The sequence below is a fragment of the Polypterus senegalus genome, chromosome 4, assembly GCF_016835505.1.
Source record: "Polypterus senegalus isolate Bchr_013 chromosome 4, ASM1683550v1, whole genome shotgun sequence".
Lineage (NCBI taxonomy): Eukaryota > Metazoa > Chordata > Cladistia > Polypteriformes > Polypteridae > Polypterus > Polypterus senegalus.
The window spans coordinates 4,422,155-4,447,662 of NC_053157.1; the positions used below are offsets into that span (position 1 = coordinate 4,422,155).

The following is a 25,508-nucleotide window of genomic DNA, read 5'->3' on the forward strand; positions in this document are numbered from 1 at the left end:
GGGGCTGTGTGGCCAGTTCAGGGACTGGGGCCCTTGTTAAAGTCGAGAGTCAGATGAATTCAACCCAAATTCTTCAGGATAATGTTCAAGCATCAGTCACAAAGTTGAAGTTACACAGGGGTTGGATATTCCAACAAGACAATGACCCAAAACACAGTTTGAAATCTACAAAGACAATGTTCTGGAATGGCCGTCAGAGTCACCTGACTTGAAGATCATCGAAAATCTATGGGATGATTTGAAGCAGGCTGTTTATCAAATTGAACTGAACTGGAGAAATTTTGTATGAAATACCAGGTCAGAAATACCTCCATCGAGAATCCAGACACTCATCACAGGCTATAGGAGGCGTCTAGAGGCCAAAAAGAGGCTCCACTTAAGTATTGATGTCATGTCTCTGTTGGGGAGCCCACATTTATGCACCTCTCTAATTTTGTTATGATGCGTATTTTCTGTTAATCCAATAAACTTAATGTCTCTGCTGAAATCCTACTGTGTCCATAAGGCATGTCAGATATTAAAAGGAAGTTGCTACTTTGAAAGCTCAGCCAATGAGAAACAAAACTCCAAAGAATTAAGAGGGGTTCCCAGACTTTTTCATATGACTGTATGTAAGCAGTGTGACAGCCAATCTTAGAAAGCTAATGTTTAATGTTAAAGGCATATAGTGTTTTTGATTTGTATGCTTTTTAAAAAACTGAGTTTTTGGGAAAAATATTCAGACCTGGGAGAAAATGAAAAAAATAATTAGCCCTGAAAGAGTTCATTAGCATGGATTAATTGATTAATTAGTGAAAATGATTATTGATTCATGTATTGTCATTGGAAGTGTGCCAAATCTCAAGTCATTTGGACAAAAGAAAGTGGGCTAAATATCAATTACAAGATCTGTACCAGACAACAAACAGGTGAAGTTAAACGAAGCGTGGTAGTAATAAAAGGGATGACCCAGTTGGCATCCCAAAATTTCTGTCCACTGTCCTGACCTGTCATTCCTACACATGGCCTTGATTGTTATGGGGGGATCCTTCACAACCAGTAATGAGGTCTGGGTGAGCACTGTTATCATCTTCAGTGGGGTCTGTTCCACCTCCGTTTATTTATTTATAAATGTAACCACTGCGTCTCAGAATTTGACTAAAATGGCTGTGCTGGGTTACCTCGCATGTCAAAGTAAATGATGTGAAATGAAACAAATTTCCTAAGATTATAGTTTTCAAGTTATGGGGAGATGAAAATTAAAGTCCATGATTAGAGGTCCTGAGAGCTCAGCTTCATTAATATCACAGTCGACCCTCCCTGGCCCCTTTCTATTCTCCTGGTCCAAACAACCCCACAGCATGGCACTGCCACCATCATGCTTCACCACTGGACTGGCATTTGTGTAGGTGATGAGCAGTTTCCTGGTTTCCACCAGACATGACACTTCATCAGGCCAAAGAAAGTTGTTTCTCTCAAGTCTGACAGTCCCTTAGGTGCCTTTTTGCAAACTTCATGTGGGCTTCCATGAGTCTGTTAGTGAGGAGAGTCTTCTGTACGGCCATCTGGTTCAGACTGGTGCAACGTTGCAAGGACTGGTTGTCCTTCTGGAAGTTTCATCTCCACACAGGTTCTCGGGACCTCAGCCAGAGTGACCATCGGGTCCTCGGTCACCTCCCTTACCATGGCCCTTCTCCTCCAGTTGCCCAGTTTCTTTTGAGGAAGAGCTGTGGTGAAAAATTATGCAGGCATCTGTGGTCTTGGGAACCATCAAGGATGCAGACATTGTTTATGGAGCCTTCTCCAGACCTGAGTCTCGACACAAGCCTGTCTCACATCTCTGTAGACAATTCCTTCAACCCCTCCATGGCTGGACAGCTGGGCGGCTTTTCTAATCCGTCCAATCCAATGAGTTGACCACAGGTGGACTACAAACAAACTGTAGGAACATCTCATTGAAGATCAAGAGAACGAGATAGCAAAGGGACTGAAAACTCATGTGACAAAGGGGATAGTTTAGGTTTCTATTTATAATAAATTGATATAAAATTCTAGAATTCTGTTTTCGCTCGGGGTACTGAGTGCTCTAGAATAAGGAAATTTAAAAGATTTTAACACAAGGCTGCAACATAACAAAAAGTGAAGGAAGGGTCTGAAGACTTGTTGAAGGTGCCATATGTTACTCAGGGATTCCTCCCTGCCTCTCAAGCTTCTTTTCTTTTTATTTGTTCATTTGGTTATTTTTATGTATCCCTTTGCAGTTCATGTTATTAAATATATTCATTTTTAATTTGTTACCCATTAGCTAATAAAACACTAAGGTCCTTTCTAAAAATATGATTGGTTAGTTGACTGCGATGTGATTTGTCCATCCTATTCTTTCTAGAAATATGATGTGTAAATTTAGGTTTGAAGTGATTGGTTCATCCTGTCCTTTTTAGAAATGTGATTGGTTAGTTTGGCATTGGTGTGATTGGTCCGTATGATCTGTTCTAGAAATGTGATTGGTTAGTTTGATTGCAATGTGATTGGGCCATCCTGTCCTTTCTAGAAATATGACTGGTTAGTATCTCTTTGGTGTAATTGGTCAGTCCTATCCTTTCTATAAATATAATTGGTAACTTTGACTGCAATGTGATTGGCCATCCTGTCCTTTATAGCAATATCAGTAATGGCGCACTGCTATAATGATAACGTGCAGTGAATCCACTTGACTTGTAGTCTTCATCCTCTTTCGCTGTACGTTTACCATTCATTTGCTCAGAGGGTGATGCGCTTGCTGCTTCCTGAGCAGCTCTTCTTTTCTCCATCCTAGTGGTCCACTTCTTCTCTTCTCTCATTGGCATCTTTTCACGCTAAAACTGATTAAGTCAGAGATTTTGCTGCAATTACTTAGTACGTTTTCCTTTCATTTTTCACTTAAGCTGGCACTTAAGTCTTCAATCTGCCTCAAGAATGATTTAAGATATGAAGAGGTAGGGGAAGTGACGGCGAAGGTGGTAGGGATGAGAATGGCGCTCATACGAAGGCGCCACCCTGCTGGCCACTGCCAAGAGTTGATTCTACAATAAAATAAAATAAAAATAAAAAGAGGAATAACCTTGGAGGTCAACCATCACCCCGAAAGTGGATAGTAGAGGTCGCGTAGTATACGTTGTGGACGCTGGCCCGGACACACACAGACGGACATCATATTTCACCTAACACAAGTTTATTTCTAATAATATTTACAGTGCACAAACCCCAGTGCCTCCTGCACCGATCCCCCAATGTCCAGGCCACACAGTCCTACTGCCTTTCTCCTGGCCGCCTCTAGTCCTCCCTCCAGCTCCGTCCTCTTCCACCCGACATCCTCCGATGACTGGAGGGAGGCGGCCCCTTAAATAGGAACCCGGATGGGCTCCAGCTGCTTCCCGGCATTCCTCTGTAGCCACGCCCCAGTGTGGCGGAAGTGCCGGCTGCGCACTCAGAAGCCGTCCGGGTGTCCCCTGTCGTCTTCCCCCCAAGCACTTCCTGGTGTGGCGGAAGTGCTGGGCTCCCAGGATATTCAGGCACTGGGGCGCCGCCAGGCGGTGGCGATGGGTCCCTACAGGGTTGGGCTTCCAAGCCCTTTACCCGAGGCCCCCAACATAACCAGGACGGACGGGACGGCCGGGGACCACAACGTGTACCAAATTTCAGGTCAATCAGTCAAACAGTTTGTGAGCTACAGGTGATTTAAAATCCTGGACAGACAAACGGACAGCCACGGTAGCGCATTATAGAAGAAGATGATTAATGTTTAGTTTGGCTTTGGTGTGACTGGTCAGTCCTACTGTTTCTACAAATACGATTGTTTAGTTTGGTTTTGGTGTGATTGTTTAGTTTGGCTTTGGTGTGATTGGTCCATCCTGTCCTTTACAGAAATGTGATTGGTCAGTTTGGCTTTGATGAGACGATCAAAAGAGAAAATGTGAGTGTGAGACGCACGAGGAGGAGTAAAGGCCGGCCTGCTGATTGAGTCTCCTTCAAAGATGGACAGTGTAAAAAGAAAGGCACCACAAAAATAAAGAGAGTTTCAGACACACATGAATACCGAGGAGAGGAGATTCTGTGTCTTTGACAGGTGGCAGGGCTGGTTTTATTATAATATTCTAGCAACCCATTTAAACCTCATCACACGTGTGCCTGAGGAATCATCTACCTGGCTCTCTGCTGAGGTACATGATACCAGTCCAGGACATGAGGGGGCACTCACCCAAGCTATCTCTCCTTTTTCACCTGCAACTCCGAGAAGCCACCGAGTGAGGGCAACTGACTCAGCTGCAGTACCAAGAGCTATAAAACTAGCCAGTCTCCGGAAGACGGCATCTGCTATTGTGTACAAACTGCAAAAAGAGCACGCCATCATAAAACAGGAGTGAGGCACAGGAGGAAGAACCGAGGCATGACAAAGTGAGGGTCAAAACCAAAATGTGAGAGCACCCGCATCCAATCGCAAGCCAAAAAAGCCGAATTTTGTTTCAGTGACCAGTAATCAAAATAACAATGAAAGCCAAGGTTTGCTTTGTTGGGCAGAATGAGGTGGAACCCAACAGGGTTGAGCCACCAAACTCCAAGTCCCAGCATGCCCTGTTAATCATGGGGTCGGTGTTATGAACTCAGAAGTCTCAAAAACACATAAGTCCCAAAATCTTCCAAAAATGGCCACTAGAGGTGGAAATCCTGTCAAAAACCCCGGCTAGATACGAGAAGAACCATGATGATTTTTTCTGTATAAAATAAAAGATACTTTATTGTCAGAAAAATGCTCGGTTAAGTAGATACAGTTCTGTAGAGCACACAAGGCAAGAAGGAGATGCCACCAAGGGGAATCCAGAGTTAGGGTCCCAATGGCGAAGTCAAAAAAACAAAGGGCAAAATGGAGAAAAATTCAGTTAATCAAATTAACAAAAGGATATCAGAAACACAAGTAAGCCTCGCCAACTCCTTAGTGCATTCAAAATGAACCGACAGGAATTGTGGGAGGCAGGCAGGGGGCAGCGACGGCCGTTGATTGGCCCCGCCTCTTAGGGAACCACCCACAAAAACGCATAGAACAGAACAAAGGCAGCTTAAACACAAAGAAACCAAACAAAACCCTTAACTAATAAAATACATAAATAATATCAATTTTTTTGAACATAATTCACAATATTAACATAAACAAAGATGACGTAAAGCAAATACTTGAACCCCCAGATAAGCGGGGGACCCTGGCTGAAACAGCACCATAGGGTGGGGGTCTTGTCATTCTGTACATCCTGCTTCTTGCTGAATTTCACAGAAGCACCCCAAGGACTGGACACCCCTCCTTAAACGTCAGTCAACCGCCATCGGTTACCACAGCCAAGGAGGATGCACTCTGCGCACTTAACATAAAACAAATTCAACTCAAGTGTTTTTAGCATCTAAAGCACAGATGGCGACATAACGGGGACGAAAGGTGCGGCGAGTGACACGTCTTACCTTTTGTCCTGGGACACTGGACTCTCATCCTCTGAGTGTGAAGATTAATGGGGATGAATTCTAAATATTTCTCTCCTTTACTGCAGCTTGGCTTAAAGTTCGGTCCTAAAAACACATGAAAGATAAAAATACAAGAGTGTTGTACCGTGTTAGCCATCATGGATGTAATGAGAAGTCGGGCCAAATGACTAAAAGATTACAACATGCATGCAAAGCCTTTGAGGCGACTCAGGGTCCTTCTTCAGGCGAGATATGACTTCTTATTACAGATAAAAATACATAAAACCATTGAGAGCAGGGGTCTCCAACTCTGGTCCTGGTGGGCCGCAGTGGCTGCAGGCTTTCAGTCTCACCATCTTCTTAATCAGTGAGCCGTTTTTGGCTGCTGATTCACTTGTTTGGCCGTCGTTTAAATTGACGTGACTCAGACCCCTTAGTTCAGGGGTGTCCAACTCTGGTCCTGATGGGCCTGCAGGTTTTCATTCTAACCCTTTTCCCAATCAGAGAGCAGTTTTCACTGCTAATTAACTAATTTTGCCTTCATTTTCATAGCGCTGTTTAAGGATTCAACCCTCTGAACTGATTTGTTTCTTCATTCAATGGCAGCCAAACAGAAATGAGACGTGAAACGAGCTGACAGATGAGCAGCTAAGTTGGGGCTTCAAACTCCAGCCAGTTTCACTCCAACCAATCTCTTAATGAGGAGCCAATTCTTGCTGTTAATTAAAGCCGCTATTGAATATCAGGACTTGTTGCTGCTCTCCTTCTGCCACAGCAGACTGTAGATCTTCTGTTTTTTCTAAGACCACCGTCAAGATGCTTTGGTGACCTGAGCAGACCAACATGACCGAGACCTTCACTTTTATTTATTTTCAGGTTAGCTGGTCTTGTTTTGTGTCTCATTATTGTTTGGCTGCTAGTTACGGAAAGAGAAATAAGTAAGGGGTCTGAGTCAGGTCCATTAAAACAAAGGCCAAACAAGTTAATCAGCAGCAAAAACGTCTCACTAATTGAGAAGATGGTTAGAATGAAAACCTGCAGCCACTGCGGCCCACCAGGACCAGAGTTGGACACCCCTGCTTTAATTGTTTTTTTTTTCCTTAATGAGCAGCCAGACAATAATGAGACACAAAAGAAGACAAGCTAACCTGAAATTAAAAAAAGGTGAAGGTCTCGGTCATGTTGGTCTGCTCAGGTCACCCAAACATCTTGACGGTGGTCTTAGAAAAAACAGAAGATCAATAGTCTGCTGTGGCCGAATGAGAGCAGCAACACGTCCAGATATTCAATAGCGGCTTTAATTAACAGGCTGGAGTTTGAAGCCCCAACTTAGCTGCTCATCTGTCGGCTCGTTTCACGCCTCATTTCTGTTTGGCTGCCATTGAATGAAGAAACAAATCAATTAAGGGGACTGAATCCTTAAACACAGGGCTATGAAAATGAAGGCAAAAGGAGTGAATTAGCAGTGAAAACTGCTCTCTGATTGGGAAAAGGGTTAGAAGGAAAACCTGAAGCCACTGCGGCCCTCCAGGCCTGGAGTTGGACACCCCTGACCTAAGGGGTCTGAGTCACGTCAATTAAAACGAAGGCCAAAACAAGTTAATCAGCAGCCAAAACGGATCACTAATTAAGAAGATGGTGAGAATGAAAACCTGCAGCCACTGCGGCCCTCCAGAGTTGGAGACCCCGGATCTAGATGATAATAAACAGTGTATTATCCCAAACAGACAAACAAACAATCAATAGAAATTTGATTTTCACATAACCTTTGGGGGACAGAGTGCACGGTAAGCCATTGTACAGCGCCCCCTGCAGCAATTTTCACGTTATGGGCCTTGCTCAAGGCATGATTGTTAAAAATAGTTTTAAATTGTGAAATGTGATCCTTTTGGGTAGCACGGTGGCGCAGTGGGTAGCCCTGCTGCCTCACAGTTAGGAGACCCGGTTTTGCTTCCCGGGTCCTCCCTGCGTGGAGTTTGCATGTTCTCCCCGTGTCTGCATGGGTTTCTTCCGGGCGCTCCGGTTTCCTCCCACAGTCCAAAGGTTAGGTGTATTGGCGATTCTAAATTCTAAACTGCATGTTTGGGAAAAAATATTCAGCCTTCAAAGAGTTTGTGTCCTGAGTGCCCGCTGTGTGGAGTTTGCATGTTCTCCCCGTGTCTGTGTGGTGGGTTTCCTCCCACAGTCCACAGACATGCAGGTTAGTTGGATTGGTGATCTTAAATCGTGTGGTCGATTTGTGTGTGTTTACCCTGTGATGGACTGGCTACCTTGTCCAAGGTTTGTTCCTGCCATAGGGCGCCTATGCCAGCTGGGGTAGGCTCCTAAAGACCCCAATGACCCTGTTCCAGACTGAGTGGGTTGGAAAACGACTGACTTGGCACTCCTTGCTGACCGTGTGTGCCCTCATTTGCCCAGCTCATCTTGGTTATCTTCAGGCTATCAGCAGTTTCTGGTTCAAGAGGCTACTGGATGTACCAGGAAGCAGTGTGGAGCCAAGCCGGGCCATCACAGATGGTTCAAATCTCGTTACTGCCAGACGGGATCCTACTCTGTTGGGCCCCCTTGAGGAGGAGGAGGTTGGGAAGTTGAGGAGGAGGTCGAGAGCATATGCTGATAATGTGTTGCTGCAGCCACCACAAGACAAACCTTCTGGATTGGGACCCGAGTGCAGCGGGTGACACCTTGGCACCACACTGGAATAGTGTGTAGTTTCTTTATGGCAGCTGGAGTGCCAAGCCTGCCACCAACCCACACATTTTCCTCGTTAAGTTGGAAAGGGCTGGGTGCAGACTAACGTTGTCCCCTTGAGTAAGGCCCTTAACCTGAAAATTGCTCTATCAAATTAAAAAAGTCTATCAAATTAAAAATCAAAAATGAGTTTAATAATGACATTCAGTCATCAGTACAGACCCCGATGTCCTTTATTACACACCACTTCAAATTTCACTACCAAGATCCAAGACAGAACTTGCTAATAAATACAGAAGGACATAAAATGTCTAAAATGACACCCAAAAGGCTTAACATCTGAGCCCGGGATGTGCCATAAGGTGGGTACTGAAGGGTGCCCCCTCTTTTACGATTAGAGACATTTGTCTGAACCCCTAAGCCGGTGCGCCACCTCCTGGACTGGGACACAGTGATAAAGATGGAGAGCCGAGCAGGATGCCCACAGTACAAGGGCACCGTTGAGCCCGGGATGTGTCCTAAGACAAGTACTGCGGGATGCCCCCTCTTTTACAATGGAGACATTTGCCTGAACCCCTATGCCGGTGCACCACCTCCTGCACTGGGACACACTGATAAGGACGGAGAGTCGAGCAGGATGCCCACAGTACAAGGGCACCAATGCCTTCATCTCGTTGGCTTCTCCCTTTTGCTTTCTTCCTCTGCAGCGTAGGGCTGAGCAACAAGACTAAAGCGACAAAAAACACAACATACAACGCATATCCAATCCGTCCCCAGGCAGCGCTTAGCATACAAAACACACTGAAAATCAAATTACATATGAAGACAAGTGCCGGGGTCGGCTTCCATCGGCGCGCCTTGCCTTATTTATTTACTTTGATTTCGCTCCGACTGCAGCCGTCATTGCTTTCCCCTGTCAAGTCAAGACAGTTGAAAGCAGAACAACCCAACCTCGATGTGCCAGGCAGAGAGGGTGGCATGTAAGCGGGCCAGTCGTCTAAACTTAGCTGTCAATCCCAAGGACCTAACAATGCTGCCTTGATGATCTCGAATCCTCCTAATTAGAGAAAACACAGAAATGGTGGTCCCGCGCGGAAGGCTTAAGTGGAAATGTCTGTTTTATCTCCGGCACCTCAGGCAGCTCCGCGTTCGTCTAGTAGTCTCGAGAAGCCAAAGCTTATCAAAAATCCCCTCCTTTTTGAAGCCAACCAGGAAAAATTCTGGCGCCCTGCTGTTCAGCTTTAATAATTTCTTCTGCACTCCTTTCCCTGCAAGAAGGGAGTCGGAATTATCACTTGGAAACAGAGAGGGGCCGTCACAGTCTCTGGGCTTCTGTACTGAAATGGAAGATCTTTTTCCTTGAACCATTAGATAACGTAATTAATCCAACTGGTGGGCACACAGGACCAAAGCCCAACCTGGCAGCATTGGTACACTTCAGGATCGAACCCTGGACAGGCCACCACCCACAGAGGGGACCATTTAGAGTACGTAATAAATACAGTAAAACATTGCAAAGTTCCCACCTCAGGTGACGGGCTCTTAAATAGGAGCACCCTGTCCATGATTTAGGAATGCCATCCTTCCATTTTATAAGCCACTTTTTGCAGTTCAGGGTCAAAGGCATCTTATCTCAGGAACACAGGTTACCAGATTTTACCAATCCTGGAGTGGATGCCAGTCTATTGCAGGGCTCTCTAATGCACACACTTACTCACAAATAGGCAAATTTCGATTTATCTATTAACATATGGCCCATGAGGACATTAGAGGGTCAACTCAGGTGAGATGGTTGGGAGACAAAGTCAGACAGGCGAGATTGTGTTAGTTTGGACATGTGCAGAGGAGACATGAAGGGTATAATTAGAGAAAGGTGCCAAGGAAAGAGCTGTCAGGGAAGAGGAAGGCCTAAGAGAAGGTTCATGGATGTGGTGAGGGATGGGTGTGACAGAGCAAGATGACGAGCATAGAAAGATATCCGCTATGGCAACCCCTAACGGGAGCAGCCGAAAGAAAATGATTAATAAATGGCCCACCGTGGCGAGTGGGGGGCACTGTCGCTAACGTTCTCTTCTCCTTCTCTCCCCTCGGCTGTGAGAAACCGCCCGGTGAGGGCACTTAGCCCCTCTCCTTCTGGTTTGCCCTACTATAAGAAGCCCGGCTGCTCTCAAGGAGGCTTCACTTTGCACCTAGAGAGACCCCTGCTGGACACAACTCGACAGAACGAACCTTAACCGTCGGCCAAGTGAGCTGATTGGGTTGTTTATTATTGCACCCGAGCGGCCATTTCCTTGACGCCTTTTTGCTTTGGACATTTGCATTAAATGGGATGACCCAGTTGGTGTCCCAGCTTTTCTCTGTTTTGCTCGACCTGCGTTTCCTACGCCCGGCCACATACAACGTGCATATCTAAGACACAAAAATGAGGACAAATGACAATAACCGACATGGACAGACAAGAATGTGCAAACTCCATAGAGGCAACTGCCATGAACTTGGGGCTCTAAAATTCTCAAAAAACACCTCAGAAAGGGGGCAGCGGGGGAAACCAATAAACCCTGGCTAGTAACGAAGAGGGCAAACATGAAATCTTTGTTAGTAAAAAGATTTCTTTTTCTGAAAATATTACCCAGTGAGAACAAAAGGCCTTGCCCAAAACTACAAAGGCAGACAACGTCCCTAAATCCAAAGAATAGCCGATAAACAAAACACAGATGTCAAAAATTCAGTATTTAAAAAAAAAAGCCAACTCCAGCACATTCAATGAACCGCAAGGGACTCTTGGTTGTCCCCACATGTATAAGGCAGAGGGTAGTCCCTTGATGATGGTGGGCAGGTTGGTCATGCGTCTTATGGGACCACCCACAAAAGCACACAGAACATAAAGGTGAGTTTTACGTGTGTGTGTGTGTGTGTGGTCCCTTAGAACAATCTGATTGGCCTATTTACCTGTGATATGGTTTGTCAGTTTGGCATTGGTGTGTTAAATCGGTTTGACTGACACACGAGGAGGAGTAAAGGGGTAGGAGGAGCGCTGAGAGTCGCCTTCAGAAATGGAAAGTATAACAGCGGACAGGAGGTGAGCAGGGCACCTCTAAAATAATGGCAGAGTACGAGAAATGGGCTTTATAGGAACATGATCGAGAGAGAGGACATGCTGGTGGAGACATTCAGATACGCGAGGATGACGAGGAAAGACGCTGAAGATATATGGAAGGAAGACTTATCAAACATTTTTACATTTAACCTATTACCTGCCTTTGACAAGTAATGTAGCTAGAAATGATATTAAAAAAAAATATAAAATGAACCAAAGTCAAAATCCAATTTCGGGTATTCATAACAATACAAAATGATTTATTTATCTCTGTAAAGCTGTGTTTCCCAATCATCAGTCCTTGGTCCTTAGAAAATTTTGGCCAGGCCACGACAATCAGTCAAGGTGTGTCACCAGTCCTTGTTGTTCACCGCTGTTAATAAATCCACTCATCAACACTCCATCCCACATCATCTCTCATCCACTTCTATTAAGACTATCAAGACTACAAGGGGGAAGCCCCTCCAGCAACCCCTGGAGGCGACTCTCCAGATCTAACATTACGACCTCTCCATAAATGTCAGTGAGGAGTTTCTCCATCTAAAAACGGTCCACAAGTCCATACGTGTTGGAGCACAGACCGCCAAAGGTGGGTAATGAACCAGAAAGCTGGAATTTGAAGTAGAGTGCCGCTGCCACCACAGCACGCTGCCTGTTTAAAGAGTCAGATGATCCCCATATGACAAAGGAGCCTTTCAGGCAGCACTTCCTGTCTAGACCTTAAGTTTGCGCTTATTATGTAGAAACCATGGAAGACGTGAAGGTTTGCTTGGTCTTCTCACTGCCTCACAGCACAGCGCCTCCTGCCTGTTGAAGCACCCCCAAATGCCCTGATGCCACCATGCCACTCCCAGTATGCACTGTACCTGTTATCTTGTTCAGTTCGGTCAGGATGTCATGGTAGCAGCTGATAACCTGGCCGTACTGGCCCAACATTTCCTTGCGGAGATTCTCCCAGTGGGGTGAGAGCTCCCCCAGCTCCTTCAGGTCTTGTATCCTAAAGAGAGAAAAGAAGAGAAACAGGGAAGTCAAACAAACTGCAGGGCACGAGGACTTACTGTGTGGAAAGGTGAAGAGGCTTTGGATTGTAAGAAACAACGTAAAGGGAAATAAAATATCAACGCGCATAACCCAAGGGCATCTGCTTACCTCTGTCTTGTCACAAGCTGCTGTTTTGGATTTAGTAGATGGCCAGTGACTTCATAACAATGGCTTTGAAGAGTTTAAGGATTCAAAACACACACACACACACACACACACACACACACACACACACACACACAGGTAGTACTTAATATATGGCCAGAAATGCAAGCCCTGGGAACATTTCACAATTCTACGCAAATAAAAGCCAACAGAAAAGGTACGGGTGCCACACATGTTCTCTCATTTCTTCTAGAAAGGAGAAGGTCTGCCTCCCCACTACCAGAGGTCCTGGCACTTCCAGACCAATCACATCACTTCCTCTCCAATCCCAGAATTCGTACCTCTTCCTGACCAGTGACATCATTTCCTTTTCTCTTCCAGAAGTCCTGCTTCTTCCCAACTAATGACATCACTTCCTTCCCACTTCCAGAAGTCCCACCTCTTCTGGACCAGTGACATCATTTCCTCTCCAATCCCAGAAATCCTGCCTCTTCCTGACCAGTAACATCACTTTCTTTCCTCTACCAGAAGTCCCGCCACTTCCGGAGCAAGGACATCACTTCCTCCCTACACACAGAAGTCCCACCACTTTCCAGACCAGTGACATCATTTCCTCCTCACTGACAGAAGTCCTGCCTTTTCTGGACCAGTGACATCACTTCCTTTCCTCTCCCAGAAGTCCTGCTTCTTCCCAACTAATTGCATCACTTCCTTCCCACTTCCAGAAGTCCCACCTCTTCTGGACCAGTGACATCATTTCCTTTCCAATCCCAGAAATCCTGCATCTTCCTGACCAGTGACATCACTTTCTTTTCTCTTCCAGAAGTCCTGCTTCTTCCAGAGCAAGGACATCACTTCCTCTCTACACACAGAAGTCCCACCTTCTATCAGACCAGTGACATCATTTCCTCCTCACTTCCAGAAGTCCCACCTCTTCTGGACCAGTGACATCATTTCCTCTCCAATCCCAGAAATCCTGCATCTTCCTGACCAGTGACATCACTTTCTTTTCTCTTCCAGAAGTCCTGCTTCTTCCAGAGCAAGGACATCACTTCCTCTCTACACACAGAAGTCCCACCTTCTATCAGACCAGTGACATCATTTCCTCCTCACTGACAGAAGTCCCTCCTCTTCTGGACCAGTGACATCATTTACATTCCAATCCCAGAAATCCTGTATATTCCTGACCAGTGACATCACTTCTTTTCCTCATCCAGAAGTCCCACCTCTTCCAGTCTAGTGACATTACTTCGTCCCTGTTCTCAGGAATCCCACCTATTCTAGACTAATGACATTACTTCCTTCCCACTCCAAGAAATCTTGGCACTTACATAGTAAGAACATCACTTCCTCCCTCCTCACAGAAGTCTTTGATGTCCTGGGTTAGTGACATCACTTTTTTCCCACTCCCAGAAGTCCTGCTTCTATCCAAGTAATGACATCACTTCCTTCCCACTTCCAGAAGTCCCACCTCTTCTGGACTAGTGACATCATTTCCTCTCCAATCCCAGAAATCCTGCCTCTTCCTGACCAGTGACATCACATTCTTTCCTCATCCAGAAGTCCCGCCACTTCCGGAGCAAGGACATCACTTCCTCCCTACACACAGAAGTCCCACCTCTTTCCAGACCAGTGACATTACCTCCTCCCACCTTTTCTGGTTCTTTCCCTATATAATGCAAACAGACACTGGAAGTTGGTGTTCAATTTGGAAAGACCTTTAGAAGAAGGCGATGACCCTCACCGCTGAGAGGAGTGTCGGCAGAGGTCTCAGTCACTTAACACTACTCTTTTTTTAATTTGTTTCATTTTGTATTGTCCTGCCTTCTATTAACGGCAGATTAAGAATGGGAATCCCAACTCTTTTTATGGCTCCCACTCCTTTTATTACTCAATATATGAGCGTGAATCAAAAAGTAAAACACAATTTGAAAATTACGCAGTCACTGCAACGGATTGAAGTGGACCCAATGCAACACGTTCCCAATGGTTTATGGGTAGTTCCAACATGCACAACTCACCAGTTTGCCATTAGTTGTGTTGGTCAAATGAATGTGGATGTTCCGCTGCGGGATTGCACCATTGTTAAAACCACGCACTGTACTGAGGTTTCATTGGGCAGTGGGAGTGAAACTTGCTGAAATTTTATGGGAACACATTGTGAACCACCAGGGGGCGCACCAGCTGACCAAACACCCAACATGACAGACTCGGCCAGCTTAGTGCAGTTTCCTTGATGTACCCCCTGGTGTATCACAGTGCACAGCTCAACTGCTTCCCATCCTCTACCAGACGGCTTTCATCTCAGTCCACCTGTGTTCCCCCAGGTTAGCTGACCAGTCAGTTTCTGAAATGTTATCATTGTTAATTTTAACCTGTAGTGTATTCTAAAGTATCATTCTTTTAATTGACTGTAAGTACGTATTTTTACCATTAACACTATCAACACTGATGCTCTGTGCAAGAGAGGACACCTTAGAAGACTGGCGTCCTTCAACATCTGCAATAAGATCCTGCAGATGTTCTATCAGACGGTTGTGGCGAGCGCCCTCTTCTACGTGGTGGTGTGCTGGGGAGGCAGCATAAAGAAGAGGGACAAACTGGTGAGGAAGGCAGGCTCTGTTGTAGGCATGGAGCTGGACAGTTTGACATCCGTGGCAGAGCGACGGGCGCTGAGCAGACTGCTGTCAATCATGGAGAATCCACTGAACAGGATCATCTCCAGACAGAGGAGTAGCTTCACGACAGACTGAGGAGACCCCACACTATGTGACTCGGGGAGGTAAACGTTAACATTATACAAAGGTATTGTCTTTTATACCTGCATTGTTATCACTCTGATATTTAATATTGTTCTTTATCAGTATGCTGCAGCTGGAGTATGGGAATTACCCCTTTGGGATTAATAAAGTGTCTGTCTGTCTGTCTAGTAATTATATCGTAACTTTCATGTTTATCTACTTACAGTTAGGCTCATAAATATTTGGACAGAGACCACTTTTTTCTCATTTTGGTTCTGTACATTAATCACCACAATGAATTTGAAATGAAACAACTCAGATGACGTTGAAGTGCAGACTTTCAGCTTTAATTCAGTGGGTTGAACAAAACGATTGCATAAAAATGTGAGGGAACTAAAGCATTTTTTTAACACAATCCCTTTATTTCAGGGGCTCAAAAGTAATTAGACAAATTAAATAACTGGAAATCAAATGTTCATTTCTAATACTTGGTTGAAAACCCTTTGCTGGCAATGCCAGCCTGAAGTCTTGACCTCCTGGGCATCACCAGATGCTAGGTTTCCTCCTTTTTAATGCTCTGCCAGGCCTTTACTTTCAGTTGCTGTTTGTTTGTGGGCCTTTCTGTCCGAAGTTTAGTCTTCAACAAGTGAAATACACGCTCAGTTGGGTTAAGATCAGGTGACTGACTTGGCCATTCAAGAATTTTCCACTTCTTTGCTTTAATAAACTCCTGGGTTGCTTTGGCTGTATGTTTTGGGTCATTGTCCATCTGTATCATGAAACGCCGCCCAATCAATTTGACGTCATTTAGCTGATTTGAGCAGACAGTACGTCTCTGAACACCTCAGAATTCATTCGGCTGCTTCTGTCCTGTGTCACCTCATCAATGAACACTCGTGTCCCAGTGCCCTGGCAGCCATCACAATGCCTGACTCCACCGTGTTTTACAGATGATGTGCTATGCTTTGGATAATGAGCTGTTCCACGCCTTCTCCATACTTTTCTCTTGCCATCATTCTGGTGGAGGTTGATCTTGGGTTCATCTGTCGAAAGAATGTTTGTCCAGAACTCTGCTGACTTTTTTAGATGTTCTTTAGCAAAGTCCAATCTATCCTTTCTATTCTTGAGGCTTATGAGTGACTTACACCTTGCAGTCCACCCTCTAGATTTCCTTTCATGCCGTCTTCTCTTTATGGTAGACTTGGATATCAATACGCTGACCAAGCCCTGGAGAGTGTCGTTCACTTGGCTGGCTGTTGTGATGGGGTTTCTCTACACCATGGAAATGATTCTGTGATCATCCACCACTGTTGTTTTCCGTGGACGTCCAGGTCTTTTTGCGTTGCTGAGTTCACCAGTGCTTGCTTTCTTTCTCACGATGTACCAAACTGTAGATTTTGCCACTCGTAATATTGTAGTAATTTTTCGGATGGGTTGTTTCTGTTTTTGCAGCTTAATGGATGGCTTCTGTCACCTGCATGGAGAGCTCCTTTGACCGCATGTTGTCCGTTCACAGCAAAATCTTCCACATGCGAACACCACACCTCAGATCAACTCCAGGCGTTATATCTGCTTAATTGATAAGACATAACGACGGACTTGAACACACCTGCCCGTGAAATAACCTTTGAGTCAATTGTCCAATTACTTTTGAGCCTCTGAAATGAAGGGATTGTGTTCAAAAAATACTTTAGTTGCCTCACATTTTTATGCAATCGTTTTGTTCAACCCACTGAATTAAAGCTGAAAGTCTGCACTTCAACGTCATCTGAGTTGTTTCATTTCAAATTCATTGTGGTGATGTACAGAACCAAAATGAGAAAACAGTGCTCTCTGTCCAAATATTTATGGACCTAATTCTATCTATCTATCTATCTATCTATTTATCTATCCATCCATCCATCCATCCACCATGCTCATGATAAAGGACAAAGCCAGAAGACGACAAACAGAAAGTCAACCAAAGCAAAAGCGGGCAAAGCGAGAACAAGAAGTCCAAGTCAATAAAAGAGATCAACAACCGAGGAATGACACCTTAGAACTGAAACAAAGACCACTAGACTGGAAATTTAAGTTCAAGCAGTGCTGTGCAACTGGGGATAGTCTGTGTTGACAGTGTCCCAACCTGTGACATAATCGAAGTGATGATCATGGTGACGTGACGCATATGAAACTAACTCATTACAGAATGATCAAACAACTTCAAAATAAAGATTCTAAGTTATAAAAAAACATAAAACATGCACTGGAGAGCCCCCCCCTCCTCCCACTTCATACCTTGCTGCCAGACATATGCCCAACATACATAGGAGTTAATTATGGGGGCAGGGGGCGGGGTTTAACTGGGTCAAATGCCCCTCCGCCATCCTAAAGTGACACAATGGTAGGTTTGAAACTTGAAAGTATGCCTTATGAGAAGGACCAGGGAGTCATGGTGGGCATCAGGGCACTGTTCACTGGCAACATTGGACCCTTCAGGCTTGTTTTATTTATTCATTTATTGATTGTTATGGTGAACCCTCTTTTAGTGTGCGGAGGGTCCGGCAGATCATGACAGATACAAATACTGTCACATACGTGTGCATAGGAGGCAGCTGAAGTGCTTAGAGAGGACTGGTTTTACATCTGCCCGGGGGTTTACACTGACGCTCTTTCTAAGTTCCCTACAGGTCTTTCCTGGGAAATCCCACCAGGAGCCACCACCTCGAAGCGGGACACATCATTTCCATTCCCGGCCCCGAGGACAACATCACTTCCGGTCCCTGCCCCGAGGACGACGTCACTTCCGCCCAACGTCCTATAAAGCCTCCCGCCTGTGCTCTGGGAGGCAGTTCTGTTTTGCACTCTGTCGTGTAAACTTGTCTTACATGAATCATTTGCTTTTGCAGCCAGGAAACCACATTAAACGGGTGGCTGCCCCAAACCTTGCCATGCCTCGTGTCTCTTCTTATTACAATACAGAAAATGTAAACCCAAGAGACCATTCAGATATATACGGAAAAACTGAGACACAGAGCAGCAAGGCCGAAGAGAATTGGAACTGAATGGACAGGACACCAAATATGAGCACAAGAAAAAGTGGGGATGACTGGCAGAGCTGTGGTAGCTTGCCAACCACTCAAGGGGCAAGAAAAAGCCCCCAGTCAACCCTAAAAATGACACAAAGGGGCCCCGGTAGGAGAGCTGCAAGGAGAGCAAGCAGTGGGTAGAAAGCACCAGCCCTCATGCAGTGTACAATATTGGCATGTCCACTTAAAAATGCCAACCTGCCACATTCCCCTCCCCTATTGCACTTAATGAAAATGTGAGCCAACGCAGGCCACTCTGTCCTTGAGACTTCTGACCTCCCTGCTGTTTTTAATTCTGACAGTGGCAGCTGTGGCCCACTATGAAGCAATTAGAATCCTCAATGCCAACACTGCATCGTGGGAACTGAGAGTCGGCACAACCGCCACCCGCCTGCCCGTGGCCCACATTCACCGCAGTCCAGACTTCTCTGGCACTCGTTCAAGGGCACCTGCGACCCAGCAGTCTGTAACAGGGAGCAGATTACAAATGAAGCCCCACAGGTCCCTCACATGCAGTCACGAAGTGACCACTGGCAATGCTTATATGCATCAAAGCTGCAGTAAGTGGGCAGCATGCCTGGCATGACCTGGCCTTCGAAATGCAGCTTCTCAGATGGAGACAAATATAAAAAAAAAAAACAGCATCTGGTTTGGGCGTTCACCAAACTGCATGTTTTTCCAGCCCTAAACTCCAAGCTGCAAAATCTCCACCACCACTACATTTGCCTCTCCTGTTTCACTCACCATCTCTGCCTTTCACAGACCTTACCCATACCAATTCACTCACACCCATCACCACCTCCACTGTGCTTACCCCTCCCATTCCATTCATCTCCACCTCCATTGCACTTGCCCCTCCTCTTAAACTCACAATCTCTGCCCCCACTGCACTTGTCCCTCCCATTTCACTCACCATCTCTGGCTCCAATGCACTTGCCCCCCCATTTCACTCACCAGCTCCACCTCCATTGCAATTGCCCCTCCCATTTGACTCACAATCACCTCCCCCTTTGTCCTTGCCCCTTCCATTTGACTCACCATCCCTGGCTTCACTGCACTTGCCCCTCCCATTTGATTCACAATCTCCGCCGCCTTTGACCTTGTCCCTTCCATTCGACTCATCATCTGTGCCTCCACTGAGCTTACCCCTCCCATTTGATTAACCATTTCCACCTCCACTGCACTTGCCCCTCCCATTCCATTCATTCTCTCGACCTCTAATGCACTTGCCCCTCCTGTTTGACTCATCATCTCCACCTCCAATGTGCTTACCACTCCCATTCCATTCATCTCCACCTCCATTGCACTTGCCCCTCCTCTTAAACTCACAATCTCTGCCCCCACTGCACTTGCCCCTCCCATTTCATTCACCATCTCTGGCTCCACTGCACTTACCCCTCCCATTTGATTCACCATTTCCACCTCCACTGCACTTGCCCCTCCCATTTCATTCATCCTCTCCACCTCTAATGCACTTGTCCCTCCTGTTTAACTCACAATCTCCGCCTCCACTGCACTTGTCCCTCCCATGTGACTCACCATCTCTGCCTCCACTGCACTTGCCCCTCCCATTTCACTCACCCCTTCCTCTCTCTTAGCTACCCATCTTCCCTGAGAAAGCAGCAGCAGCAGCAGCAGACCAAAGCCGTGTTCCTTCTGTGAAACACCAGGACAGGCTGCTACTGAATCCAGTGGCCCAAATTCAATCCCTACCCCTGCTGCTGCTGTCAAATGCAGAACGGGCACAAATACAAGGGAAGAAGAATACACAGAGATGACAATCCAGTGCTGAGGATCTAAAAAATGGAAAAAAAGGAGGCAACTGCTCTCTGCTGACCACTTGCCTTGTCTTCACGTCTTCCTCAGTAATGAATCACACAGCAGATAATTGACTTGAGCGCCTCAGTTGGGGAGATCTCCATCTGCCAAAGGGGATCATGGGATAGACAGGTACGCATTAGAAGTCCACTAATTAGACAGGTCATTCTGGAAAGTGGATCATTTCAACTTCAACTTCAATGAAGTCTCCAAACAGCCTGCAAATGAGGGCAGTAAGGCTGCAGGTGTTCAGCTAAATCAGGCCAAGTTACAAACCTAGAGATTCAAAAGAAATTCTGCTACCTAACATGGCGAGAAGTAGCCAATGACAACTTTCCAAAGGATCGGAATGGTAAGTGCCATCAGATTTTTGGGGTTAACAAACATTGCCGATGCCAAGGCTGAGCAAGAGGACTCGAGGATGCCAACAAAGTGTGGGGCCTCCCAGACAGCCAAAAAGCAGTCCAAACCCCTGATAAGCCTGAGCGGGCCAGAACTCACTCCTAGGCATTGTGACAACCTACTCCGACAGCTGGCATCATCTTTTACTGGGCCAAATGGGCCATGACTTTGAACGTTCAAAAATATATACATAAAATCCCAAAACAAAATCAAAGAAGAGAGGATTACCATAAACCCCTGGCTAGTACAGAGAGGAGCCACAAATTAATCTTTAGGAAAGATGATTTATTTAAAAACATCTACATATTGTCACGTGGGTGAACACAGGGGAGTGCTGAAGGGTTTTAGTGATTGTAATTCCACCACCACACCAGGGGATGGCGCAGACAAGATGGCTGACAGCTGGAGCACCTCTGACATCATTTCCGGTGTCTGTCAACCTAGACCCACCTCTTCCTGCTGGGAGGACCGAAAGCCAGAAGCTCTGCCATCCTTGCCAGTTGTGCTTTGAACTCAGAGAGACGACACTGCAATAATTGCACGTTTTTCACATTTGCTAGATCCAATTATATGGGGTGACCATCTTGGCACCCTAACTCTTTATTGTTGTCCTCTCTTTGTTTTACAACATATTAAAATGCTAAGAGGCATAAGGGGGACGTGATTACTCATTCACTCACTCAAGATCCTTGATCACGGTCTTAATCGGAAGCTTACGACACGCCACATGCTGGTGATCCACACAATTTGGGTAGCAGCAACCCTTGTGAAGTTATGGGTGTTCACGTCTTCTCACTGCTTGAGAAGGTGATGTGGCAGAAAGGAAAAGCACAGCAGCAACATCTGCAGAGCGTGAAGCACATAGCGGACTCCACTCATAGGGGAAAGAAGAAAGAACAATGGCGCCATCTGCTGTACATCAAGTATGGGATGCAGAATGTATGTGTGACAAAGACATACAAATGCCTACACAGACTAACCCTGTTGGTCCCGTCCTCATGCCAAAGCGATCGTTATGATGGCAAATGACAGAGCCACACATTAAGACAGTGCAATAAAGAAGTCCAAGGGGGCGACATCTCCTGAGCGTCAAACTAAACACAGGAGGCGCGTCAGTGTAGAAAATCCTGAATGGAGGGCCATTGAGGAGCTGGCTAGAAATATGGATCATTGATGTGCCAAACATGTGGCATGGTGCAGACAGAGACATCCAAACATCACTGGTTGGTTGAGGAGAACTTCTTAAAAGTCGGACTGGCAATGTGCGCAATGCAGGGTGGAATTTTTGCATACTGAAAGAATGTGTGGCCAAAATGGAAGTGTTCAGCTTGCTCTCTATGAAGCACCTTGATGTGAGGAGCAGTCGATCAACATTCCAACCATCACTTGTGGTCATGAGCCCTGGTTGTTGACCGAATGAACTAGATTGGTGATACCACTGGCAGAAATCAGGTTATTGTGCAGGGTGTCTGGCCTCGGGCTTGGAGATACAGTGAAAAGTGTTGAAAGGTGCCAGTTGAGGAGGTTCGGGCATCTGATTAGGACACCACCTTGGTTCCTAATTGGGCAGAAGTTCTGGGCATGTCCAACTGGAAGGAGACCTCGGTGCAGACCCAGGGCATGCTGGAGAGATTCTACCTCTCGTCAGGCTAGAAAAAAAATTGGTATCCTCCTGGAGGAGGAAAATGGATGTGTGGGCATCATTTCTTAAGACCGCACCCCCCGTAATCCAGCTGCGAATACGCACAAGAACAAAGATGGGTGGATGGATGGAGGTGTGAGTGTTTCTGACTACTCATAATAAGAACAGAATATGCATCTCATCATTTGAGATTTTTTTCAGGATTGTTTATCCCATTATTTCAATGTGCATATCTTCTAAAAACAAGGTGTGTCCACTAGGGGGTGTTGCAGTACCCCAAACCCCCAGACACAAGTCTCCCAGTATAATAATGGGATTTATTGGCATCCAAACACCTTACAACAGTTTCTCAACTACACCTTCCACTCCCTCCAGGCAAGCTTCATCCTCTTCCACCCGACTCTGACCCCCTGGCTAAGATCTTTTATCCAAGACCCGGGAGTACTTCCAGAGACATGGCATAAACCCATAGGAAGCACTTCCGGGTTGACAGCAAGTCCCATAAAGGTGGGACTATGAATCCCAGAAGCTCCCACACGGAGGCCGACAGGGCTGGCTTCACGGGACTACAGATCCCAGCATGCCTTGCCAGTGCCTGTGTGGGAATTCCAACACAGGGATACTGCCATCTAGTGTATCAGAGGAGAAAAGGTTCAGCTGCCCTCAGCAACCCCCTTTTCTTCCATTTGTGGGGGCCCCGGAGGAAGGACAGGCATCCTGGCTAGATATGACTCCTTCCTTTATTCCTGCCGGGATGTCTGTCCTTCCTCTGGGGCACCCATACATTCCACTGGCCATCCTCCCAGGTGAGAATACTCATTTAATCCCAGTTGGGATGCCAGCCCATGTATGTCATCCATTCCAAAAGTAATACAGTCGATTCCGGTTAATTGGACCTCCGGTTAATCGGACCAGCCGCTTATTCGGACCGAATCCTAAAGAACGAAACAGATCATAATACATAAGCCTAATATTGTTCGCTTATTTGGACCAAAATTCCGTTTAATCGGACCAAAGAACGTGACAGAGAATAAGAAAAAGAAGCCACAAGTCACCCGCAGAAAGCAGATGTAAAGCGGGTCAGCGACATTGGGAGGATCCCTGGGCTCCCCGTTAGATGTTTGTGGTGATTTTGTTCAAGTGCAGTGCGTCAACCCAAGAGCCAGTTGAGTTGAAACTACAGAAACTGGCTCTTGGGACGTGGAATGTCACCTCTCTGAAGGGGAAGGAGCCTGAGCTAGTGCGCGAGGTGAGAGGTTCGGCTAGATATAGTGGACTCACCTCGGCGCACAGCTTGGACTCTGGAACCAATCTCCTTGAGAGGGGCTGGACTCTCTACCACTCTGGAGTTGCCCCGGTGAGGGCCGAGCAGGTGTGGGCATACTTATTGCCCCCACTTGGAGCCTGTGCATTGGGGTTTACCCGGTGGGCGAGAGGGTGGCCTCCCTCCGCCGGGTGGGGGGGGTCCTGACTGTTGTTTGTGCGTATCGCGAACAGCAGTTTGGAGTATCCACCCTTTTGGAGTCTCTGGAGGGTTGCTAGAGGGCATACCTTCTGGGGATTCCCTCGTTTTGCTGGGAGACTTCAATGCTCCGTGGGCAATGACAGTGAGACCTGGAAGGGCGTGATTGGGAGGAATGGCCCCGATCTGAACCCGGCGGTGTTTTGTTGTTGGACTTCTGTGCCCGCCACGGATTGTCCATAACGAACACCATGTTCAAGCATAAGGGTGTTCATATGTGCACTTGGCACCAGGACACCCTAGGCCTCAGGTCGATGATCGACTTTGTGGTCGTGTCGTCGGACTTGCGGCCATATGTCTTGGACACTTTCGGGTGAAGAGAGGGGGCTGTCAACTGATCACCACCTGGTGGTGAGTTGGCTTCGATGGTGGGGAAGATGCGGTCAGACCTGGTAGGCCCAAGCGTGTTGTGAGGGTCTGCTGGGAGCGGCTGGCAGAGTCCCCTGTCAGAAGTAGCTTCAACTCCCACCTCCGGCAGAACTTCAACCCGTCCGAGGGAGGTGGGGACATTGAGTCGAATGGGCCATGTTCCGTGCCTCTATTGTTGAGGCGGCTGACGGAGCTGTGGCCGCAAGGTGGTGGTGCCTGTCGTGGCGGCAATCCCGAACCCGTTGGTGGACACGGCGGTGAGGGATGCCGTCAAGCTGAAGAAGGAGTCCTATAGGACTTTTTGTCCTGTGGGTCTCTGGAGGCAGCTGATAGGTACCGGCAGGCCAAGCGGAGCGGCTTGGTTGTTGCTGAGGCAAAACTTCGGGCATGGGAGGAGTTTGGAGAGCCATGGAGAGCGACTTTGGACGGCTTGAGGAGATTCTGGTCCACCGTCCGGCGTCTCAGGAGGGAAGCAGTGCAGTGTCAACACCGTATATGGTGGGGATGGTGCGCTGCTGACCTGACTTCGGGCGTTGTGGGTGATGGGAGGAGTACTTGAAGACCTCCTCAATCCCACTAACATGCCTTCCAATGAGGAAGCAGAGCCTGGGGACTCTGAGGTGGGCTCTCCCATCTCTGGGACTGAAGTCACCGAGGTGGTCAAAAACTCCTTGGTGGCAGGGCCCGGGGTGGATGAGATCGCCGGAGTTCCTTAAGGCTCTGGATGTTGTAGGACTGTCTTGGTTGACACGTCTCTGCAACATCGCATGGACATCGGGACAGTGCCTCTGGATTGGCAGACCGGGGTGGTGGTCCCCTCTTTAAAAGGGGACGGAGGGTGTGTTCCAACTATAGAGGGATCACACTCCTCAGCCTCCCTGGAAAAGTCTATTGGGGTTCTGGAGAGGAGGGTCCGTCGGATAGTGAACCTCGGATTCAGGAGGAACAGTGTGGTTTTAGTCCTGGTCGCGAACAGTGGACCAGCTCTTCACCCTTAGCAGAGTCCTGGAGGGTGCATGGGAGTTTGCCCACCGGTCTACATGTGTTTTGTGGACTTGGAAAGGCATTGACCGTGTCCCTCGGGAATCCTGTGGGGGTGCTCGGGAGTATGGGGTACGGACCCCTGATAAGAGCTGTTGGTCTCTGTACAACGGTGTCAGAGCTTGGTCCGCATTGCGGCAGTAAGTCGAGCCCGTTTCCAGTGAGAGTTGGACTCCGCCAGGGCTGCCCTTTGTCACCGATTCTGTTCATAACTTTTATGGACAGAATTTCTAAGCGCAACCAGGGTGTTGAAGGGGTCGGTTTGGTGGACTCAGGATTGGGTCACTGCTTTTGCAGATGATGTTGTCCTGTTTGCTTCATCAGGCCGTGATCTTCAGCTCTCTCTGGATCGGTTGCAGCTGAGTGTGAAGCGGCTGGGATGAGAATCAGCACCTCCAAATCCGAGCATGGTCCTCAGCGGAAAAGGGTGGAGTGCCCTCTCAGGGTTGGGGGAGAGATCCTGCCCCAAGTGGAGGAGTTCAAGTATCTTAGGATCTTGTTCACG

At 47.0% G+C, this 25,508-nt stretch overlaps 1 protein-coding gene across 10 annotated transcripts in view; it reads right to left on the reverse strand.

Moving 5' to 3' along the window:
* The window catches only part of inpp4b (inositol polyphosphate-4-phosphatase type II B), a 506,601-nt gene that overhangs the window by 181,577 nt on the left and 299,516 nt on the right, over positions 1–25,508 (reverse strand). For all 10 annotated transcript variants that reach the window (XR_005633279.1, XR_005633278.1, XR_005633277.1 and 7 more), the window contains 2 exons: positions 12,121–12,251; positions 5,467–5,571 (listed from right to left, as the gene is read on the reverse strand). Coding sequence is in view for 7 of the 10 variants with exons in the window: in XM_039750186.1 (XP_039606120.1) it covers positions 5,467–5,571; positions 12,121–12,251 (236 nt within the window). In the remaining 3 variants the exon portion in view is untranslated. The remainder of the gene's footprint in view (positions 1–5,466; positions 5,572–12,120; positions 12,252–25,508) is intronic.